The sequence below is a fragment of the Lucilia sericata genome, unplaced genomic scaffold (genome assembly GCF_015586225.1).
Source record: "Lucilia sericata isolate MDLA Ls3-8-SP2 unplaced genomic scaffold, ASM1558622v1 Contig000544F_arrow, whole genome shotgun sequence".
NCBI lineage: Eukaryota > Metazoa > Arthropoda > Insecta > Diptera > Calliphoridae > Lucilia > Lucilia sericata.
Genome location: NW_023994554.1, coordinates 44,395 through 70,058, shown reverse-complemented (window position 1 = coordinate 70,058; position 25,664 = coordinate 44,395). Strand labels below are relative to the sequence as shown.

The 25,664-nt window shown below is 31.0% G+C and overlaps 2 protein-coding genes across 3 annotated transcripts in view; one reads left to right on the top strand and one right to left on the bottom strand.

Annotated features, from left to right (window-relative positions):
• LOC119606004 (protein lozenge) overlaps window positions 1–5,075 on the bottom strand; it is a 33,139-nt gene extending 28,064 nt beyond the window's left edge. For both annotated transcript variants that reach the window (XM_037959363.1, XM_037959365.1), the window contains exon 1: window positions 3,819–5,075. In XM_037959363.1, the coding sequence (XP_037815291.1) occupies window positions 3,819–4,479 (661 nt within the window). In that variant the 5' untranslated portion in view covers window positions 4,480–5,075. The remainder of the gene's footprint in view (window positions 1–3,818) is intronic.
• A 14,588-nt stretch (window positions 5,076–19,663) lies between these two features.
• Window positions 19,664–25,514, top strand: LOC119605977 (von Willebrand factor A domain-containing protein 8). The gene is made up of 7 exons (XM_037959336.1): window positions 19,664–20,011; window positions 20,063–20,322; window positions 20,377–20,544; window positions 20,601–20,765; window positions 21,772–21,927; window positions 21,990–25,126; window positions 25,187–25,514. Exons 1-7 carry the CDS (start codon window positions 19,807–19,809, stop codon window positions 25,284–25,286), a joined length of 4,191 nt encoding a protein of 1,396 aa, XP_037815264.1. The 5' UTR covers window positions 19,664–19,806; the 3' UTR covers window positions 25,287–25,514.
• The last annotated feature ends 150 nt before the right edge of the window (window positions 25,515–25,664 follow it).

The window sequence follows — 25,664 nt, the reverse complement described above, 5'->3', positions numbered from 1 at the left end:
TATGCGAACTAACTACTATTTGTTACGAGTTTTAATAACGTCTGCTCTCAAAAGCGAACCTCATCATTTTTATAGACACTTTCAAAACTTTCTGCTTCATACTTGTCATTATATTGCCCTCTTGTCGATCATTACGATCATAATTTTACACTCCAATGATTTAAATGTGTTGACATTGATACGTTAGCTTCAACTTCAATACTTAATTTAATATTTATTAACTTGACACTAATTTTTGAATGAAAGTTGTATCCTTTTTTGTTTTGTACATAGACATAGTGTGTGAAAGGATTTTTTCATGTTTCTTTTTTTTAGTTTGTGAAGAGAAACCTTATTGAGTTTATTTAAGATTGACTTTGATTGAGATTTTTTGGCATGCGTTGGTTTTTAATTACAAGTCACTGAAATGAGCATGATTGAAAGTGTACGAACATGTTAAAAGAATATCATATTAAAAGTATTGTTTAAAAAAACAGGATTTTATTTTTTAAAGTTTTGATTACTTACTTATTGAAGGAGCAGGTTTAAAAGAAATAATGGAATGAATGAAATGTTCAATAGACGGGGAATTTTTATGGGACAGTTATTTAAGGAGTGTTACTTTTTAAGTCCTTTATGTGAGTTTCGAATTTGAGGCGCTGATTAAACTACTATATTTGCGAATAAAGCAAATGAAAATAGAAAAGATATAAATTTAAAAATATCAGGATTATTTTTTTATCCAATTGCAAATAATTTTAAGGGTCTTTTAAGTGCAATTTTGAATAGAGTTTTAAAGTACATTTTACTAGACTTTGGACGAGTCTAATAAATTTTCTATGGTCTGGTCTACAAATTAGTCTAGGGACTAGTCTTTGAATCTTGTCTTTAGAGTCTAGTCTATAGACTATTATATTATTAAGTTTATAGACTACTCTATGAATTTGCCTTTGGGATAATATAATCTATTCTAATCTATAGACCAGTCAATACTCTACTCTAATGTCTAACTACTCTATAGACTAGACAAAATACTAGTGTCTAGTTTATAGATTACCCTATTGTGCAGTCCATAGGGAGGGTGTAGACTGTCTAGTCTATGGACCAATCTGGTCTATAGCCTAGTCTATAGTCTTGTTTATAGTTTAGTCTATAGTGTAGGCTATAGTCTAGTCTATAGTGTAGGCTATAGTCTAGTCTACAGTCTAGTCTATAGTCTAGTCTACAGTCTAGTCTATACACAGAAAAAAATGAAATTCAAAATCAAACAAAAAATTCATAAAGCCAAGTATTTTTTTAACTAAAATTGGACCTATCACGAAATTCGTAAAATCAAGTACTCAAATTCGTAAATTCTTTATTGAAAAAATTTCAGGATTTTTCTTATTAAAATAATATACTATTTACGAAAAACATTAATAAATATTCGCAACATTTCCAAACAATTATTTTACTTAAACAATAACGCAAATTATTTGTATTTGTACTGAAATTCAAGGAATTATTTTATCTGAAACAGATAAATTATTAATTGTATTTTGGCAATAATAATACACAAAATTCCTTATTGAATCTATAAAAATTTTGTTAAAAAATATATATTGAATTTTAACAAAAATTTTACTAATTCTATAAAATTAAAATTTGTAGAAAAAAGTACTTATATACTTACAACAAATTTATTTCACATTCTAGAAACTATTATTTGTACTGTGAAAACTGAAACACTTATACATTAAATGTTATAAACCAAGTAAGAATTATATCAATTCATTTTAGTACATTCCAAAACTAGTTTTATTGTTATATTCCATATGCTGACATATAAATAAAACTCAAACAAAAACATTTATTGAACCAGTAAAAATATTTACTGAAAATTAAATTTATTTCAATAAAGTGTTTGTTAGAAAATATTTTCCTTCTGCGTGAAAATCAAACAAATTCGTTATAAAACCAAATAAAAATTTTTATAAAAATCGAAATTAAATTTAAGCAAACGATTGTTAAGAAAAAAAATGTGCATATTTTTTTCTGTGTAGTCTAGTCTATAGTCTAGTATATAGTCTAGTCTAAAGTCTAGTCTATAGTCTAGTCTATAGTCTAGTCTATAGTCTAGTCTATAGTCTAGTTTATAGTCTTGTTTATAGTCTAGTCTATAGTCTAGTCTATAGTCTAGTCTATAGTCTAGTCTATAGTCTAGTCTATAGTCTAGTCTATAGTCTAGTCTATAGTCTAGTCTATAGTCTAGTCTATAGTCCAGTCTATAGTCTAGTCTATAGTCTAGTCTATAGTCTAGTCTATAGTCTAGTCTATAGTCTAGTCTATAGTCTAGTCTATAGTCTAGTCTATAGTCTAGTCTATAGTCTAGTCTATAGTCTAGTCTATAGTCTAGTCTATAGTCTAGTCTATAGTCTAGTCTATAGTCTAGTCTATAGTCTAGTCTATAGTCTAGTCTATAGTCTAGTCTAAATTTCAAAATATCTAATATTTCTTTCAAAAGTTACAAAGATCATTATATTAAAATTTTAAAGAAGTAAAAGCTGATTAGTTTTTTATAAAATTACTGTCTCAACAAGAAGGAAATTTTAGCTTTTAAGATTTGAAGTCCTGGTTGGAAAGGTTTTTATTTGAGTTTGATAAGGCATTACTTAGATGGCATACAGATTGGACAACTTAAAGTAAAAATATATCTTTTTAAAGATATTAAAGGGAAGGGAGCTCGAGGCAGTTAACCTGACAAACGCAAAACCATTCGACGCAACAAAAGCTGAACTAAAAATATGGGTGAGAGAATTCCATAAGCCCTCTTGGAATAATGAAACAGTGGGTAGAACCACGAAGATCCTATGGGGTGACCCCGATGAGAGCAAGACGAAAAATCTCCTCAAAATGAGCAAGTCTGAAGTTAGTATGATGGTACGTATTCTGAGTGGACACACAGGACTACATCTATGCAAAATTGGACGTGCGGTTTCAGACGAATGTAGAGCATGTGGAGAGGACAGTGAAACTCTGGAGCACTTTCTTTGCCACTGCCAGGCATTCGTCGAAGTTAGATCCAAGTATCTTGGAAGTGATGTTATTCCGGAAATAACATTCCTGACTAACACTGATTGGAAGATTCTTAGGAATTACGTTCAGGAAACTGAGTTTCTGAACACTGAAAAATAATTCTTTCAGTTTTTTTTTCTTTTTTTCATGATAAGGAGCGCACAACAGGCTCGATAGTGGCCTAGGTGTATTTCTTCGGATGTGATGTAGTATACATCCTCCTATCGACCTACCTACCTACCTAAAGATATTAATATACTTGTTCCAAATAAAATTAGAGAATAATTATCTTAGTTTCAGAAAAAGTTATAATTCCTTTGTGAAATAGCACTCAAATTAAAAAAATATTAAAAGAAATAAACTTTTTGTAATGCGACCAACAATTTTTTTACGAAAGCGACGGCCTGCTTTCTTTTAGAAGCCGGTACAGTAATAAAAAATAACACAAAATTAATGTTTTATGTGCAAAAAATAAATGTGTTTTCACTCTTTTGAAACTAGGCGACGGATCACTCACTACTAGTGTTGTTAATTCCATTTTTAAAACATGGAAATATTGGTTGATGAACTTTTAAAGTTCAGAATAGTCTGAAACTTTTAACAATTTTCAATCTAAAAAAATTAACCGGACAGACAGATGGGCGGACATAACTAGGACCGTCAGCGATATAGAAGCGGATGGAATTTTCTCAAAATGATCTCTATTAGCCAAAAATTTCACCACCTAGAGTAGGGTTGGATTTTTTTGATGTTGTATTAAGTTTAGATATTGCCGAACTACTTACCCAATTCATTTGGAAACTGTTGTTGGGCTTGTAAAACTGAACGTTCTAGCCAAGCCAAATCCTGGTGTATAACATTATTGTTGTTATTATTATTACCACCACTACTACTATTATTGTTGCCACTACTGCTATTGTTGTTATTGTTATTATTTGTACTATTATTACTATTCACTGTACCATTACTAGCACCACCATTTGGCGAATTACTACCAATACTCGCCGAACTACTGGCCACTATAGTATCGGACGCCATACTCCCTACCTCGGTATTCCAATGTTGTGGCGGATGTGAGGCAGAGTGGGAGTGTGTGGTATGATGATGCTGATGGTGCGTAGGATGTGAATGTAAGTGATGATGATGATGGTGCACTGAAGAAGCAGGAGGTAACGAAGAAATCACCATATTGGCGGTGGCAGTTGTTGTTAATGAGGGCAAAGAGGCCGGCGATAAATATACGGATGATGGTGTTGTTGTTGTTGTTGAAGGTGAACCGTTCGATGAGTGACAATTACTAGAGGAGGCAGTTGCTGCTAAAGTGGTGGTAGCACCAGTAGCTGTGATGCTACCACCCAATAAAGAAGAATTTAATAGATTTCCTGCTGGATTTAAAGATGAACCGGAGTATTGATGAGTATTAACGGTACTGGAGGTTAAATGCATTCGCTGTGTTAAGAAATTGTTGGGAGCTATTTTGACGGTTTTTATTTTTTAGTCCTTAAGATAAATGTTAATGGTTTTTGGGGTAGAAGGTTCTTAGCCAAGTTGTTTTTTAAATATTAAATCTTTTTTTGAACAAACTATTATGAGAAATTTTTGTTTTTAGTTTTAATGACTCATTTATGTTTTGACGGTACAAAAGTCCGCTGCTTATAGTTTTAAAATTTAAACCACGTTGTTGTTGCGTTTATAAAGTATTTTTTGTTTATTAATTTTTTGTTGTGTTTTAAATAAACGTTAAAATCGAACACTTTTTTTTAAATTTTTAAACATACTTTACACATGAGTGTGCGTGTGTGTATGTTTGAGATTGTGCGAAGCTTAGCGCGTATTTTAATGAGTTCGCAGAAATTAGGTGAATATTAAACTTGGTTTTCGTTTTTGTTTTAAAACTCAACACAGACCGGTTCAATTTTCGGGAGAATCCATTCATTCATGCACACACGTTGTTGTATGTCAACAATTTGTTGTTGTGATTTTTGTTGTTTATTTTCTTTTTTGGTTAATTTGTTTTGAATTGATTTCTTTTGTTTTTAACAAAAAATTTAATAGTAATTTTATAACAAAACTTAATTTTTTGTTAATATATTTTTGCAATCAATGTATAAAATTTTATTTTTTAAAAATTTATTTTAAACTTAAAATTTTCTTTAAAATTCTTTTTTGTATATTTTTAAACAATTAAAAAAACTTTTTTTTATAAAAAACACTACACTTCCGTTTTTGTACGTTTTTTTTATACAATTTGATTATTATCACAATTTTTGAAAATTGTTAAAATTTGCTCTTAATTTATAATTTCCGGTTTCCGGTTTTTTATAAAATTTTCTTTAAATTTTTTTTATAAAAAAAATTAACTCGTTTTAAAAAACAAGTGCTCACGCGCGCTTTATCAAAGTGTTACTGGCACTTAACCTGGCCACCAGCATCGGTTTAACCATTAAACAACAAACTCTGAAACGTACTGAGGAGCTCAGAGTGCAAAAAAAAACTGAAATCCAAACATTTACACACACACACCTACAACACAGCAGCAAGTAAATTTGAAATACATTCGTTTGTTTCGTACTCACAGATACACAATTGTTGCTATTGCCTACAAAAACAACAAATAGCTAAACTTTTCTGTTGATAAGAATTTTGTGTGTTAAAGAATGAACAAAAAAAAAAAAAAAAAAAAAAATAACAAAAACAAAATGAATAAAATTATTTTACTTAATCCCTGTGTTTTAACTCTCGCTCTTAGAATTTTGTGGCTCTCTCTTAAATTATTATTTATTTTATAATTCTCTTAGTGGTAATATGCAAATAACGGTTAATTAATCAATAGAATTTGTTTTTTCTCACAATTAAAATCTTAGTTAAATGGGAAAACCCTATAGGAATTATTAGACTTCTTGTTCTGAATTTTCAAAAATACATACATACATAGGTATGTACATACAAATGCAGTTTTAGCCGCATATCTAATTAATTTCAGGCCAACAAAGGTTTTACTTTGAGACCAAGAGTATACTTTTCTAATGTTTTTAGTTGGCCTGAATTCGAATCTTTAGAATTTGTATTTGGATATTGAAACCACATAGCTAATTTTGTGATACAACACAATTTGACAAACCTTGTAATCCTGGCTTAAATGGACAAGAGGATATACAATATAAATTTTATAAATTTTCAATTTTACACATTCCAAAAGGCCTCATTGCAAGATCTAGAGCAAAAGTATATATATATCAATCGAAATTTCGGTCGCCTTTAGTTAGTTAGTTAGTTAGTTAGTTAGTTTAGTTAGTTAGTTAGTTAGTTAGTTAGTTAGTTAGTTAGTTAGTTAGTAGTTAGTTAGTTAGTTAGTTCGTTAGTTCGTTAGTTAGTTAGTTCGTTAGTTAGTTAGTTAGTTAGTTAGTTCGTTAGTTAGTTCGTTAGTTGTTAGTTAGTTAGTTTTTAGTTCGTTAGTTAGTTAGTTAGTTAGTTCGTTCGTTTAGTTCGTTAGTTGTTCGTTAGTTAGTTAGTTCGTTCGTTCGTTCGTTCGTTTCGTTTTCGTTTTCGTTCGTTCGTTCGTTCGTTCGTTGTTCGTTCGTTCGTTGTTCGTTCGTTTAGTTCGTTCGTTCGTTTTCGTTCGTTCGTTAGTTCGTTCGTTCGTTCTTTGTTCGTTCTTTTCGTTCGTTTCGTTCGTTCGTTCGTTCGTTCGTTCGTTGTTCGTTCGTTTTTCGTTCGTTCGTTCGTTCGTTCGTTTTCGTTCGTTGTTCGTTCGTTCGTTCGTTCGTTCGTTTTTCGTTCGTTGTTCGTTTCGTTCGTTCGTTCGTTCGTTCGTTTCGTTCGTTCGTTCGTTCGTTCGTTTCGTTCGTTCGTTCGTTCGTTCGTTCGTTCGTTCGTTCGTTCGTTTCGTTCGTTCGTTCGTTCGTTCGTTCGTTCTTTCGTTCGTTACGTTCGTTCGTTCGTTCGTTCGTTGTTAGTTCGTTCGTTCTTTCGTTCGTTCTTCGTTCGTTCGTTCGTTCGTTCGTTCGTTCGTTCGTTCGTTCGTTCGTTCGTTCGTTAGTTCGTTCGTTCGTTCGTTCGTTCGTTCGTTCGTTCGTTCGTTTCGTTCGTTTCGTTCGTCGTTCGTTCGTTCGATTCCGTTTCGCGTTCGTTCCCCTTCCCCTCGCCCTTCCTTTTCCCACCCTTCCTCTTCCCTTCTTCCCCTCTCTTCCCCCTTTCCCCTCCAAAACAACAACAATCGTATAACAAAGAGGCACGTTTATCAAACACCGCGAATCTCAATATTAACACTACACTCTGCAACACACACTCACTTACCACCAATCAGAAAATTTCATTTTTAACGATTACAAAAACAAAGCTACATAAAATACTTCATGTTTGTTTGCATGTTTTTTTGTGATATAAATGGTGCTCTATTCTGATTGGCTAACGTTCTTTGGCTTTTGTTTAAAATTTATTTTTTTGTGGAGTATGCAAGAGTATGGTTGAATGTGTGGTTTTTTGTTGCTTTGTGCAGTGTTGTGAATTGAATTGTTGTTGCTAATAATGCTTTGCTTTTGTTTCTTTTTTTTTCAGCTTAAATGGTTAATGGGGCGTGTGCATGTTTGTTGTATTTTTTGTTGCTGTTTACAGTTAAAAGATTTTTATCTGATTTCTTGTTTGAGTTTTTTTGTGATATTTTTTTCATGTGTTAAACAGTTGGTTTTACTATTTGTTCAACTTCTTTTTTTGAATTTTTCGTTTACAATGTGCTTTTTTATGTAGGTACCTCTTTTTTAAGTTTATGAGTTTCTGTATAGAATTCCATTAACGTTTTTTAATAACCTTCTTTTTTTAGATTTTTTTCTACTTCTTTTAAAGTCATTAAATTATTGCCTTCAGTGACATTATATTTGTAAAATATAATCACATGTTACTAGGGTTTGTGATTTTTAAAATTCAAGGATTTTTATATGAGTCTGCTGTGTTTGTGAATGTTTTTAAATACTTGTAGGAAATTCATAGATTTTTGTTAAAACTACAAAAGCCGTGGGTAAAGTGTTGGAAAGTTTTGTAACAAACTTATTAATTTTAGGTTAATAAAGAAATCAGTGAAACGTCTAAGCATACATACATACATATGTAGATCTTGTCCTAGGCTCTATGAACATCAAATGAAGGGCAATACGTATTACCAATCCTACCTACCATTTAAAATATCCAAAAATATAGGAAAATAACATGTGTGGTACCTATAAGTTTTAGATCCTAAAGAAATCTGAAATCTTCAGGAAATTGACGTCAACTAACTTATATAGACAAGCGGACATTGCATTTCCATCCCTATAAGGATTAAGAATACCTACATAAAATATAGAAAATATACATATTTTCCGATTTCAAATCGTTAATTTTTTTAATTAAAAGGGATAATATCATAATCCCAAATTTCAAATACCCAGCAACTTTGAAAACCAAGTCTGAACCGTAAAAAACTAATAAAAATTTAATTGACATAATATGCTTGTATTTAAATATGAAAAATTTAAGGGCTTTTTGAAAACAATAGCCCCACTATGCAGATTTAAATCTTAAAGCTTTGTAGTTCCCTTTAACCCGCTAAATTTTCTATCAACCCTGATTTGTATTGTCATTGATGTCTATTGATGATGTTTTGCGTTTCGTATTTTAAAGTAAAACTCACACACACAGACACAAGTTATAGACATTTTCATGCAGACTTTTGCGGTTAATTAATATCTTTATTTTGTTGTTGTTGTTGAAATTGTAAATTTTCTCTATTCGTTTGATGTACATTTTCATCTTCATTCATCAGTTTTAGACGGCAAAATTTCATTCAGCAAAAACATTTATCGATTTAATACCTTTTGTTGATGATGATGATAATGGTTTTATTTATCATGTTGTTTTTATTTATTTTGGGGTCATGTTTAAATTTAATTGTTGCAAAAAGAGAAATTTTATTTTGTTAACTTATTGATTGTTTTTACACAAAATATTTTTACTGAGAAGTTATTTAGATTTAAGGTCGTTTTATTATTTATAAGGTTAAAAGTAAAAAAGTCTTGTTATATACCGCACAATGGGGACGAAGTTATCGTTTCAACTAATTGTTAGATTTTCTTCTAAAAATGCGTACTACATATAAAAAGTGAGATATTCGTAAAAAACTAATGATCTTTGATCTCTCATGGTTGGTCTTCAAGATGAACGTAAAGGTCTATAATATAATTGATTAAAATTATCCACTTTGAAAATAATTTTGTTTAATGTAAATTAGGGATATAACTAAATTTGGCGAAACTTTTGTCATACCACTACGTGATGGCCAATTATGTATAAGTAACAAATATAATTTTTTTGGATCATTTTGGATCAAAAACATCACGCACCAACAGCAAATTTCTGAAATAAACCAATTTTAACCCCTTTTTACCCATTTCATCCCCTGAACGTTCCAGTTTCAAAAATCATATCTTAGTGGATCTATACAATGCCAAAGAAACCTAGTACCAAAAATTTCTGATTCTAGCTTTAATGGTTTGGGCTAAACGACGATGAATCAGTCATTATGAAAATAATTTCAACATTTTTTTACAAATATTTCTTATGATTGAAAACATAAGGTCTTGAGGATTAAGCTTAGAAAGATAGAAATAAGGTGTTATCACAATCCAGCAAAACATGGTAATGACAACAATTTACTTTTCAATGACAATATACCGTCTGCATTACCTAGAAGGAGTCTTATAATGTCTTACATATAACATTATATATATGTATGTAAGTATTTACTTACAAAACTACAATGGTACACCAATGTACAATTTTAAATACACTGCGAATCACTTAAGGTACCTTCAGACGAACACACTTTACGTACGACAAGTCTAATGAAAAAGTAAAATGAAATTCCATCCGTAAGACATAAAAGAGAATAAAAGTCGTATGATTTATATTTTTTGTGTTTACACGATTGGTATAAAACTGACATACGCGAAGAGCCACCTTAAAGCTGGAGGTCCACACCACGCGTACTACGCTTCTTCGCATTCTACGCGGCTGTCAAAAAAGTTGAATCAATGTTGTTGTGTGCTTGAAGTTACAAGCACAAAAACATAGGATGCCTTGACGCGTAGAATGCTTAAAGTAGATCTACTTTCTACTTTTGTAAGCGTCATAAGCGGCGCACGAATATGTCAGCTGATTTTGACAATTTATATTCTATTTTTAATGTGTATTTATTAATTTTAATAACTAAAACGAGTTAAATTGTGAAAATATAAACAAAAAAACTTTTAAAAAACGCGAAGTTCTTTGTAAATAAAGCAAAAATTTGACGCTTAAGAAGCGTAGCATGTAACTTGATGCGTAGGATGCAAAGAATGTATGAAAAGCACGAAATGCTTTGCCGCGAAGACGCGTAGTGTGGACCTCCAGCTTAAGAGCTCTACGTAACAAAACAATGAAAAGAAATCATTCTCGCTTGAGACTTCATGCAAGTGTTGTGCTATTTTTAAAGTTTTTTCAGGTACACATAGAGAAATGTTTGATAGCAACTATGAAGATCAGTTTTTTGTTTGCCGAAAATTTTTTTGGTAAACCTGAATGTTTGGTATGCCAACGTACCATTTTATATAAGGTTTGGTAATTTGAAGAGACATTTTCTTTTGTTTCACAGCGAATATGCAAATATTGCTGGAGACGAAAGAAAATGTCTGATTTTAAATTTAAAAAAAGTTTTCTTTGAAAAAATGATTATGGATTCCGAAGAATCAAAAATGGAATAATCACCAGAACGTGATTTGAAGAGGAAAGCCTCGTACATTGTTGCTTCTTACCTTGCAAAACATTGTCGTTCTTTCGAGGATGGTGAATTTTATAAGGAGGTAAGCAATGAGGTACTAGGGTGCCTTGGGGAAAAGGCAACTGAAGTTCGGATAATTATTAATGACATTCCCCTTTCTTCTTGGACAATTTCTCGACGGACTGAAAATATCAGTGAGTTCATTTATTCAAATATTAAGAATAGAATTTTAAATTGCAAATTCTTTTCTATATGTTTAGATGAAAGCACTGATATTAATGACACTGCTCAGTTGATAAAACTGTTAACGACAACTTTGACACCCATGAAGAAATGGTAAAACTAGTTTCATATCATGGACATGTTAAAGGAAAAGTGTTGTTTGATACAGTAAATGAAGAAATTTTTTCATTTGCTGATAAAAATAAATTATGTTCGGTTTGCACTGGTAGGATTTAATGAGGGTTTAATAGGACATTTAAAAAAAAATAATTTTGATATTTTTACATTTCATTGCATCATTCATCAGCAGGCTTTATTCACGAAAAACCTGAATGTTATGAATGCAATGAACATTTCTGTTAAAATTATTAATAAAATTCGGGGTGGTCATAATGCATTAAGACATAGAACATTCAAGGAATTTCTAGCCGATCTCAATGCAGAATACGGGGATTTGTCATTGTATACTGAAGTCAGATGGTTTTCAAAAGGTCGGTGTCTTCAAAGGCTATTTAGTCTTAGAAACCAAGTGAGTTCATTTTTGAAAAAAATCCAATTTTTCTATTTAGTTTAGCTTTCTTGAGTTTATTAATGAGTTAAATCTCCAATTACCGGGTAAAAACAAAACTATTTTTGAGCTCGTTATGTCAGTCAAGCAGTTTATACGAAAAATATAAATTTTGTTGATACAATTAAGGGAGAGGAATTTGAATAGTTTTCAGAGAACTGTGGAAATTTCTAAGGAAGGACGGTCAAATTTTCCATCCGCGTTTTCCCTCAATGTGTGATGATTTCGTTACATATTGCGTTTAGACGATCCCATTCGTTCTCTTCTACACAAAATTTTGACAGATCTTATATTACTTATGTGCTCGTGTGAAGGGAGCTTTAAGGAACTTAATTTTATCAACTTTAAACGAAAATATGTATCTTGTTAACTACGAAATTTTGCACTTTTAAAGGCCATATTCTTACTATTAATTACGTCAGACTAATAAGAAATAATTTTTTACTTAGCGATTGAAAATTCGGTTTTTTCCTGAAATATTTTCAAAATTTTATAAAAAAAAACCCTAATTTAGGAAATAAATACTACAAAAAAATTATTACCAAATACTAACCATGTAATATATAAAATGGCCACCACATTTTTTATAAATTTTTAATGTTAAATTTTACTTTTCTTTGGAACATGCTTTAAAATACGGAATTTGGTCTGAGGTTTTTCAAAATTTATGAGAAAAGGTTGTATACTACATTTTTAGAAATGCCACAAAACCCATATTAAAAAAAAAAAAACAATTAAAAATAAATGACATTTTGTAAAAAACTCGAGCATTTTATTCTAATATAAAATTTTGATTATTTAGATTATGAAATGGGGTTTTGTTTAAAAATGTCCATGTTGACTTGAGGTTTCAATATTTTGAATTCTACCACAATAACTTTGAGGCTTTCAATTAAAACAAATTTTAAAGAAAAAAACATATTTTTTATTTATAGTATTTAGTTATTTTGTGATAGTAATATTATTAATATCAGCTTATCTTGTACTATTTTTTTTTTGAATTTTTTAAACACTTTAAATGACATTTTACTTTTATTTTTTTTAATTTTTGCGTTTTTAAGATAATTTTTGTTTTTAAAAACAGATAATTTTTTTCTTTAATTTAACCCTTTACACGTTTGTAATGAACTCGTATTAAAAAAAAAAAATCTGTATCTAACCGTTAGCAACGCACGACTAGTTTAGTTGTAGTTTTATTATTTTTGTTTTTGGGTTATTGTTATTCTAAGATAATTTCTCAATTTTTTTGCTTTATCAAATTTTGTATTATTTTTCTGCTAGAAAAAAAACTTTTGACATGTCTCTCTTTTTAAATACAAGAAAATAGAAAACGTGGGATTTTTTAATTAAAGAATAACAAAGTATTAGTGCTTCTAAAGCAAGTCTGAAAAATATACATATTGCAGCAAAGTTCTTATCAATATTTCATTTTTTTTTTAAGTTCTAAACCTGGCCTCTAAAATATCAGAAATTATTAAAAAATTATATAAAAGAGAAACAAATTATATTTGGATATTAAATCTAAGTTTTTTCATGTTTAACTTTGCTTTGTTCTGTTCGTTGTTCAATTTTATGCAAATATACAGTGGAGCGCAAAAATTATTGTGTTAAATAAAATTTTATTTTTTTATGGTTATCTTATAATGAATATATAGGAGTTCGAAATCAAATGGAAAATATCGGTGTAGGATTAGGTATGCCCGAAAAAATAGTTTTTTTTGTAAGAAACAAGTATAATGACTTTGACTAGGCTATGACTAGACTATGACTAGACTATAGACTAGACTATAGACTAGACTATAGACTAGACTATAGACTAGACTATAGACTAGACTATAGGCTAGACTATAGACTAGACTATAGGCTAGTCTATATAGGCCTATAGTCTAGTCTATAGGCTAGACTATAGACTAGACTATAGACTTGACTATAGACTATGACTAGACTTTGACTAGACTATGACTAGACTATGACTAGACTATGACTAGACTATGACTAGACTATGACTAGACTATGACTAGACTATGACTAGACTATGACTAGACTATGACTAGACTATGACTAGACTATGACTAGACTATGACTAGACTATGACTAGACTATGACTAGACTATGACTAGACTATGACTAGACTATGACTAGACTATGACTAGACTATGACTAGACTATGACTAGACTATGACTAGACTATGACTAGACTATGACTAGACTATGACTAGACTATGACTAGACTATGACTAGACTATGACTAGACTATGACTAGACTATGACTAGACTATGACTAGACTATGACTAGACTATGACGACTAGACTAGACTATGACTAGACTATGACTAGACTATGACTAGACTATGACTAGACTATGACTAGACTATGACTAGACTATGACTAGACTATGACTAGACTATGACTAGACTATGACTAGACTATGACTAGACTATGACTAGACTATGACTAGACTATGACTAGACTATGACTAGACTATGACTAGACTATGACTAGACTATGACTAGACTATGACTAGACTATGACTAGACTATGACTAGACTATGACTAGACTATGACTAGACTATGACTAGACTATGACTAGACTATGACTAGACTATGACTAGACTATGACTAGACTATGACTAGACTATGACTAGACTATGACTAGACTATGACTAGACTATGACTAGACTATGACTAGACTATGACTAGACTATGACTAGACTATGACTAGACTATGACTAGACTATGACTAGACTATGACTAGACTATGACTAGACTATGACTAGACTATGACTAGACTATGACTAGACTATGACTAGACTATGACTAGACTATGACTAGACTATGACTAGACTATGACTAGACTATGACTAGACTATGACTAGACTATGACTAGACTATGACTAGACTATGACTAGACTATGACTAGACTATGACTAGACTATGACTAGACTATGACTAGACTATGACTAGACTATGACTAGACTATGACTAGACTATGACTAGACTATGACTAGACTATGACTAGACTATGACTAGACTATGACTAGACTATGACTAGACTATGACTAGACTATGACTAGACTATGACTAGACTATGACTAGACTATGACTAGACTATGACTAGACTATGACTAGACTATGACTAGACTATGACTAGACTATGACTAGACTATGACTAGACTATGACTAGACTATGACTAGACTATGACTAGACTATGACTAGACTATGACTAGACTATGACTAGACTATGACTAGACTATGACTAGACTATGACTAGACTATGACTAGACTATGACTAGACTATGACTAGACTATGACTAGACTATGACTAGACTATGACTAGACTATGACTAGACTATGACTATTCAGTAGATTATTCACTAGACTATTCACTAGACTATTCAGTAGACTATTCACTAGACTATTCACTAGATTATTCACTAGACTATTCAGTAGACTATTCACTAGACTATTCACTAGATTATTCACTAGACTATTCAGTAGACTATTCACTAGACTATTCAGTAGACTATTCACTGTATATTCACTAGACTATTCACTAGATTATTCACTAGACTATTTACAAGACTATTTACTAGACTATTGTCTAGTCTATGCATTACTCTATGGACTAGTCTATCGACTTGTCTGTTATCTGGACTCGTTTATCGATTAGCCTATGGACGAGTCTGTTGACTAGTATATTGCCCTGTCTATGGACTTACCTAATATCCAGACTATTGACTAGTCTATGTGTATTATATAGACTACTAACTAGTTTGTTTATTAGCCTATGGACTAGAAAATAGCCTAGTTTATGGACTTATCTAGAATATTGTCTAGTTTATTTACTAGTTAAGTTAAGTGAACAGCCCATGGACTTGTAGATTAAATAGTCAATTATTTAGGGTGTTGACTAGTTTATTGGTAAGTCTATGGACTTGTTAACTGACTAGTCTATGGACTAATCTATTGACTAGACTATTGACTAGTCTATGGACTAATCTATTGACTGGTCTGCACTATGGAGTAATGTTAGTCTGTAGACTATTTACTGTTATATTAACTTGAACTTGTATTGAGCTTGTCTATGGACTCGTCTATTGACTATTTTATTGACAAGTCTATTTACTGGTATATTGACTATTATACGAACTAGTATAGGGACTAATCTGTCCATAAAATATGTACTCTTCTCTTTTGACTAGTCTATCAGAGATACCAAAAAGTGTTTCTAAGCCAATGTTTAGGATCAATCCTAGTAAACAATTGGAGACATTTCTCTAAAAAGAATAAATAACAAAATGAAATATGTTTTGTACTTCACTGTACGGTTGGGTTCTGTGGGAATTTATTCTCAATTATGTTTTATATATTTTTTAGTTTCTTATCAACTTCATAATGTTAAACAGAAATTTAAAAGATTTACTTCTTTAAAGCAATAATTGTCATTCAAACATAAAGAAAACTTACGTATACAAAAATAATGCTCTCGAAAGTATTAATTTATAAACAAATTGACAAATATATTATTCAAATTGCAATTAAATGAACTTTTATAAATAATTCTAAAATAATCCGTCATATAACTTTTGTTGCCTTTATATAATTTAAATTTCCCTATATAAATTTGAAAAAAAAGTTCTAAACAAAGTAATTATATTCAATATTCAATAACAACATTTCCAATCTTATTGATACAGTTATCTTTTTCCAATATTTTTTTTTATAACGGTTACAGATTTTAGATTAATTTCTTTATTAGCTCTGGTTTTATTTAGCAAGATACAATTTACACAATTTATTTTTATATTATTTTGTAATTTTTAAATACTATTGCATAAATATTTAATACACCGGAAGAAATATATAGAATTCGTACTTGAACTACTTAAAGTTTTGGAATAAACATTTACATATTATTACTATTTCCTTTTTAGTTTTTTGTAAACAATTTTGATATACAATTTTAAAAACTAAAAATAAGAATTTAAATAAATAAAAAATAACATTGAAGTCTCTTACACTCATGTTTTTTGTTCTAATGTTTTAAGTTCTAATCTGGAACATTGAACTTGTAGCTGAAGGTGCCAGCGGATTTAAAATAATTTGGATTTGTGTAAAAAAAAAATGTAGAAAAAGTGATCATGTCTAAAAACTGTTCTTAATTTTAATATGAAAAATTTATAAAAATCGAGACGCCAAAAGCAAGTTCTCAGCGGTGATCAGCTGGTCTGTTTCATATTCATATTTCAAAATTTCCATTTTACAATAGCTATTTGTTTAAGTGTATAAAATTTATTGCGTTTTTCAAATTTTTTTGTCACCGTAAATAAACTTGCACTTATTTTATGTATTTTTTTATATTTTAATTAATTTTTGTTGTTTTTATTTTTTTATATACATATTTCATTACTCAAGAATTTCTCACGATATTTATGGGTTTTTTTTTTATATAAATTTCAAAACAAACTAAATATTTATAAGCAAAAATGAAATTATGTTTATTTAATATTTTATTATAATTGAAGGTATTTATTTATACATATATGTATTTATATAAAACATTTGTGGCATTTCATTTGAAAATTTTATTTTTAATCATGTTTTTATCATATTTTTCCTGGAAAGTTCTTTTTTCCTTAATATATGTATTTAAAGTTATTATTAAGTTATGCAATTTTAGTTCTTATCAAAATTTTGTTATGTTGATATTTTACGAATATTATGTTATCACTTCATATTTTCAATATTTCGCTTAATTGTAAAAGGATTAAGGTAAAAGAAACATTTATTAAAGTTAAAAAAATTAGAACTAGCCCGTGCTAACTAACTACTACTAACTAACTAACTAACTAACTAACTAACTAACTAACTAACTAACTAACTAACTAACTAACTAACTAACTAACTAACTAACTAACTAACTAACTAACTAACTAACTAACTAACTAACTAACTAACTAACTAACTAACTAACTAACTACTAACTAACTAACTAACTAACTAACTAACTACTAACTAACTAACTAACTAACTAACTAACTAACTAACTAACTAACTAACTAACTAACTAACTAACTAACTAACTAACTAACTAACTAACTAACTAACTAACTAACTAACTAACTAACTAACTAACTAACTAACTAACTAACTAACTAACTAACTAACTAACTAACTAACTAACTAACTAACTAACTAACTACTAACTAACTACTACTAACTAACTAACTAACTACTAACTAACTAACTACTAACTAACTAACTAACTAACTAACTAACTAACTAACTAACTAACTAACTAACTAACTAACTAACTAACTAACTACTAACTAACTAACTAACTAACTAACTAACTAACTAACTAACTAACTAACTAACTAACTAACTAACTAACTAACTAACTAACTAACTAACTAACTAACTAACTAACTAACTAACTAACTAACTAACTAACTAACTAACTAACTAACTAACTAACTAACTACTAACTAACTAACTAACTAACTAACTAACTAACTAACTAACTAACTAACTAACTACTAACTAACTAACTAACTAACTACTAACTAACTAACTACTAACTAACTAACTAACTACTAACTAACTAACTAACTAACTAACTAACTAACTAACTAACTAACTAACTAACTAACTAACTAACTAACTACTACTAACTAACTAACTAACTAACTAACTAACTAACTAACTAACTAACTAACTAACTAACTAACTAACTAACTAACTAACTAACTAACTAACTAACTAACTAACTAACTAACTAACTAACTAACTAACTAACTAACTAACTAACTAACTAACTAACTAACTAACTAACTAACTAACTAACTAACTAACTACTCGCTAACTAACTAACTAACTAACTAACTCGCTAGCTAACTAGCTAACTAACTAATTGGAGAGGTTATAGCGCACAAAATTATTAGTTCTATCCTACCTACAAAGTATAACAACCGATTCAGAATCGTTTCCTCAGTCCGGCTGGCTGTCCATGTAAACCCTTTCCGCAAAGGACAAGACGCAATTTCCAACATATGTATGTATATTGATAAAATTGGGCCCACACGTGCCCATTTCGGCACAGGGCTATTGAAAATGGTTGAAATCTGACCATTATTTCACTTGGCCCCCACACAACCGGACCTTCCTTTCTTTTCTCTCCAAAAACTACTGATTTTGGAAGTGATCGGCCTATATTTGACACCAGCCCCAAACAAAATGTCTTAATCGGCCAAAATTGACTTATAAATAATTTTTTTTAGCGAGTTTTGATTGAAATTGACATGACTTTAATAATTCTTAATTATTTATTTCCCTGAAAACTTTATTGGAGTACATGATCCACTTAGTAGTCCTATGTAATGCAAACATGGATCATATTTTGTTTTAACAACATGGTCCATAGGGATAGGAACTTACGGATCATAATTTTAGCAACGGAGTTGTTTTGTGATTACTCTGATGTAATGCATGAATGAATTACGTGGTTCTCACCTATTACATCTCAGTGTTAAATGGAGTATGTTTTTTCCACATATTTGAATTAGTTCTGGATCAGTTCTAGTCTTTTGAGTACTAGGAGTACACTGTACACGCGTGTGCGGGATGGTGTCAATTAGTGCAGGGTTAGAATATTAAAAAACTAAAATCGAATCTGAATTTATTTTAGTTGAATTCAAAAATAAAGTTTTGGAAAATAATGTTTAAATAATAAAAGAACGAGTAGTATCGTCATATTTTTTATAAATTACGAATATTAACACTTATTTATTCTCACACTTTAAATAGTTCCCATAACACTATTCTTTAATTAAAATTTAACTTATAATTGCGTTATTTAAATCTAACGTTTTAAATAATAAATATAAAATAAACTACTTTTTTAAATATATTGTTATACTATATTTAGTACGATAAAATACAACTCTTCATATTAAGCAGCTGTTAAATATAAACAGCTGTAGTTGTTGTTATTTCTAATCAAAACACTAAACACGCTCTCTCTCTCATTTTACTACTATCGCGTGTTTTGTTTTCATTCAATAGTGTGGTGGAGAAGTGGTTGTGTTTTTTTTATTGTTCTTGTTGTTAGTGCAAAATTTCTATTATTTTTAATTTTGTGTTCACATTTTCGATTAATTTTGTAAATAAAATTTAAAAAAAGTAAAATTAAACATGATTATACCTTTAAGATTAATAAATAGAACTACAAATAATATAATAAATAATCGAAATGTTTTAAAAACTCGACAATTTGTACCTGTTTATACGAAATTCTATGCGACAAAAGTTTCAGAAGACAGTGAGTCTATAACAATTGGTGATGTAACAAAAAGTATAAAATTACCAAAAAATCCGGAATTAGTGCCACAAAAATATGGTGAGTTTGCTTTCGAGGTTTTAAAGAGATGACTAAAGTTTTATTTTTTAGTGCAATATGCTGAAGATGGTTCTATGGAGTTGACTCAATCTGCTTTGCATCATCTGCGTTGGATGCTGCAAAAGGATACGTTGAAACAAGACATGTTTCTTTTGGGTCAACCTGGTCCCTTGAGAAGACAATTGGCCATGCAATTTTTAGAATTGACTCAGCGGGAGCTGGAATATATTGCCTTGAGTCGTGATACCACCGAAAGTGATTTGAAACAGAGACGTGAGATTAAAAATAAGGCGGCTGTCTATTATGATCAAGTAGGTGGTCAAGTGAACTTTGAACTTTTCTTTATAATGTGTATATTCTTTTAGTGCGCTGTTAGTGCTGCTGTGAATGGTCGTGTTTTGGTTTTAGATGGTGTAGAACATGCTGAACGTAATGTTTTGCCCATTTTAAATAATTTGCTGGAGAATCGTGAAATGCATTTGGAAAATGGTAAATTTCTAATGGCTCCCGAACGTTATGATAAGTTATTAGAGGTGAGTGGTTCTGTTTTTCTTTTTCGTAGTTTTTTTAATGCTGTTTTAATTTATAGACTTATTCAAAAGAAGAATTGGAGTCTTGGGGTCTTTTACGTGTCTCTGAAGATTTCCGTGTTGTGGCTTTGGGCTGTCCTACTCATAAGTATAAGGGTACTCCGTTGGATCCTCCTCTCAGATCACGTTTCCAATCGCGTAATGTTTCACATTTTTCGTTTGAGGTGAGTGATTCTGATGGATTTTGATTAAAAATTTTCTATAAAAGGGAAATTTATCGAAAATTTTCCTTAAAATGAAATAAAAATAAATTTGTCGAAAATGTATAGCAAATTTCCTATAAAAGTAATTTATAGTATATTTCCTATAAACGTAAATTTCCTTTAAATTGGAAATTTATCGAAAATTTGCTATAAAATGAAATTTATCGAAAATTTCCTATAAAAGTAATTTATCGTAAATTTTCTTTAAATAGAAAATTTATCGAAAATTTGCTATAAAAATGAAATTTAACGAAATTTCGATAAAGGGAAATTTATCGAAAAATTTCCTTAAAATGAAATAAAAAATAAATTTGTCGAAAATTTATAGCAAAATTTCCTATAAAAGTAATTTATAGTATATTTCCTAAAAACGTAAATTTCCTTTAAATAGCAAATTTATCGAAAATTTGCTATAAAATTAAATTTATCGAAAATTTCTAATAAAAGTAATTTATCGTAAATTTTCTTTAAATAGGAAATTTATCGTAAATTTCCTTTAAATAGGAAATTTATCGTAAATTTCCTTTAAATAGGAAATTTATCGTAAATTTCCTTTAAATAGGAAATTTATCGTAAATTTCCTTTAAATAGGAAATTTATCAAAAATTTCCTATAAAAATGAAATTTATCAAAAATTTCCTATAAAAATGAAATTTATCAAAAATTTCCTATAAAAATGAAATTTATCGAAAATTTCCTATAAAAATGAAATTTATCGAAAATTTCCTATAAAAATGAAATTTATCGAAAATTTCCTATAAAAATGAAATTTATCGAAAATTTCCTATAAAAATGAAATTTATCGAAAATTTCCTATAAAAATGAAATTTATCGAAAATTTCCTATAAAAATGAAATTTATCGAAAATTTCCTATAAAAATGAAATTTATCAAAAATTTCCTATAAAAATGAAATTTATCGAAAATTTCCTATAAATATAAAATTGAATGTTGTTTTATAATTCCAGGAAATGCTTGTGGACCTAAGCTCCCGTGCTCCCAATGTACCTGTGGAAAACTTAAAAAGTCTTTTATCTTTTGGTTTGGCTGTGCAGTTGGCTGACTCTTCCGCCAATCTACCAGATTTTCCCTTAGATAATCTGCCTTCAGTAGCTAAAATGATGGTAAGAAAAAATACATATTTTCAGAAAGAAATTCCTACAAATTATTTGTATTCTTCCCTTAGAATGTCAATCCTAATTTATCTCTACACGATGCTTTAATACGCCTGTATCCCTACCAAACTTCGCTGAAAAAGGAACAACAAACACGCATAGCTAATCTGCTGAAATCGTTTAACATTTCCACCGTACCCTCAAAAGCTGTTAAAAAGATTTCTAGCCAAAAAGTGGATAAAGATTCCGCCAATAATTTAGTAGAATTTAAACTTGATGATGTAACGGTAACGATACCCGGTGGTCATCATGTTACGGTGAATCAAAAACAAAAAGAATTTGTAGATCTGGATCATCAACGTAATGTTTTGGCACAAATGATACAAGCCGTTAGTGTGGGCGATGTCTGCCTAATGGGTCAGAAAGGTGTGGGTAAATATACTTTGACACAACATCTTATGCAACTATTGCAGCAGTCACTGGAACCCATGGTGCTTTTTGAGGATATGACTTCTAGAGATTTGGTTCAGCAACGTATTACCACTGCTGAGGGTGATACTGTGTGGAGAGATTCTCCTTTGGTGAGAGCTGCCAAAAATGGTTCAGTAGCTTTACTAAATGGTATACACCGTTTGCATAAAAGTACTGTGACGGTTCTGCAGCGTCTTATACATGATCGTGAATTGCAATTGTGTGATGGCACCACCCTATTGAGTGGAGAACGTTATGAGGCTTTGTTGCAGCAGGGTTTCACTAAACTACAATTGGCTGAAAAGGGTATTTTAAAGATTCATGACAGTTTTAGAATCATTGCCTTGGCCGAACCACCCAATCCCAATACAACCGCTCAAAATTGGTTGACTCCTGAAATGTTGAGTCTTTTTTTGTACTTGGAGGTTAGACCTCTACAGCAATCGGAGGAATTTGAGATTATGAAGAAACTTTATGGTAATATCGATGATAGTATTCATAAAGTAATACAATTGTCTCATATTTTAAGAGACTCTTCGGATGCTACGTTACAAAATCTGTCAGGTACTTTGTCCACCCGACAGCTATTGAAAATTGCCCGCCGCATGTCTTCTTATCCCACGGATGTTTATGAAATTATACAAAACACTTTCTTAACAAAGTTTATGCCCGCTCTACCCAGAGCTGCTTTGGAAAATGCCATACGTCAGGCTGGTATAGAACCAGAAACTGGCAAACTTACCGGACGTAGAAAGATTTCCGTGGAAAATAATATTTTGAAAATTGGCAACACAGAAATGAAACTGGTGGAGGCTAGTGAAGAGTCCAAAGTGCCCAGTACTTTGTTCTATGAAATGCCTCAACATGTGGCTTTACTCGAACGTCTCTTGCAAGATTTCCTTATAGGCGACCATTTGTTGTTGGTGGGCAATCAGGGTGTGGGTAAAAATAAACTCATTGACAAATTGCTGCAATTGATGAATAAGCCACGTGAGTATTTGCAACTGCATAGAGACACCACAGTGCACAGCTTGACGGTGCAGTCTACTTTGCGCGACGGCCAGGTGGTGTATGAAGACAGTCCTTTAGTAAAGGCTGTCAAAACTGGTCATATCTTGGTTATCGATGAGGCTGACAAGGCTCCCGTTAATGTCACCTGTATTTTGAGGACCCTGGTGGAAAGTGGTGAAATGATGCTGTCTGATGGTCGTAAAATTGTAGCACCTGGTGACAAGGAATCGGCTCTGGAGGAAAATCCTGCACAGGAGATTATAGAAACCCACCCCAACTTCCGTGTTATAGTATTGGCCAATCGTCCTGGTTTCCCCTTCTTGGGTAATGATTTCTTTGCCTCCTTGGGAGATGTTTTCAGTTGTCATGCCGTCGATAATCCCTCACCTGATTCGGAAATCTTTTTACTGCAACAATATGGTCCTTCGGTACCTAAGAAAACTTTGGCCACTTTGGTAAATGCCTTTGGAGAGTTGAGACAAATGGCTGATGAAGGTTTACTGAACTATCCTTACTCTACTAGAGAAGTAGTGAATATTGTAAAACATTTGGAAAAATATCCCAATGAAAATATGTCCGAATTGGTGGGTAATGTTTTGGATTTCGATAAATACCAACCTGAAGCTTTAGAACAAGTTACCGGGGTGTTGGCTAAACATGGTCTACCCATAGAAGCTTATGCACGCAATGAATTGTTTGCTTTGCGCAAAAAGAAGGAAATACAATTGACTGTCAACCGCAAAAGTGGTTTAGGTGTTTCTGGACCAAAATACGGCAAAGTAGATCCAAAAAATGAGCCTCATGTGGGAGGCAATACTTGGGCTGGTGGAAGTGGTGGTCGAGATACCGCCGGCTTGGGAGGTAAGGGAGGTCCTTTTCGTTTAGATGCTGGCCATAAGGTGCATCAACTTTCGGATGAAGAAAAAGACGATATACCAGAGGAAGTGAAAAAAGCGGCACGCGAAATGAATCGTAAAGCATTTGAGGAGAAATTAAAAGAAATAAGAATGTCGGCTCATGATCATTCGCTTTACGCCCAGTTTAGTGAACCTATACGCAAACAGGTGCAACAATTAAAGGCTGTTTTAGATGCCATGCAAACCAAGAGCAAGGAGCGACAATGGCAAAAGTATCAAACTCATGGTGAACTAGATGATACCCGTTTGATTGAAGGTATAACCGGAGAGAAAAACATCTATCGACGTCGAGCAGATGCCAATCCCTGGGCTGATCATATACAAGAAAAACCAAATCGTCTTAAATTGGTGGTAGATGTTTCCGGTTCCATGTATCGTTTCAATGGCTATGATGGACGTTTAGATCGTGAGTTAGAGGCTGTGGTCATGGTAATGGAAGCCTTTGAGGGTTATGAAAAGAAAATCGTTTACGATATTGTCGGTCACAGTGGTGAAGGCTATGAAATACCCTTCATCAATGCCGGCAGTCCACCACGCACCGATAAGGAACGTTTCGAGACAATACGCATGATGCATGCTCATTCACAATTCTGTTGGTCAGGTGATAGTACTGTAAAGGCTACCAAAGAAGCGGTTAATACTTTAGCCGAAGAAGATTATGATAATTCCATTGTGGTGGTATTGAGTGATGCAAATCTATCGAGATATGGCATTAATCCCAAAGATTTTGCTAAGGCTTTAATGAATGGTGAACCAAAGGTCAAAGGGCATGTTATTTTCATCGGCAGTTTGGCGGAGGAGGCTGATGTGTAAGTAGTTTAAACTTTTATGCGTTTTTATCTTATTTAAAAATTTTGTTTTAATTACAGCATAAACGCCCAAATGCCTGCCGGTCACAGTTACGTTTGCATGGATGTCTCAACTTTACCACAAATCCTTAAACAAATCTTTACCTCTTCGTTATTGTGATAAAGATGTAGAAGAAATATTTCATTTTAAGTTTAATATTTGTCTTTAAGCGCTAAATAGCTAAATTTTTAATACAATTTTATTAAAAAAAAAAAAAAACTGTATAGAAATGTTGTTGTATACAGTGTGTTAATAATTTAATATAATTGTTACAGCCAGATAGAAAATGCATTTATTTTTATTTTATTTATCAAACAGCAATAAAAAGAAACCATTTGGTAAATCGCCTACAACTCGTTTGCTTTTTCACATTCGATTTTTTTATTTTTTTAATTTTCTTTAAATTTTAATATAAAATTTCGAAATTCTTATAAAATTTAGAAATTTTGCAATTCTAATAAAAATTTTGCAATCACTATACTTTTTCTAAAAATCCTA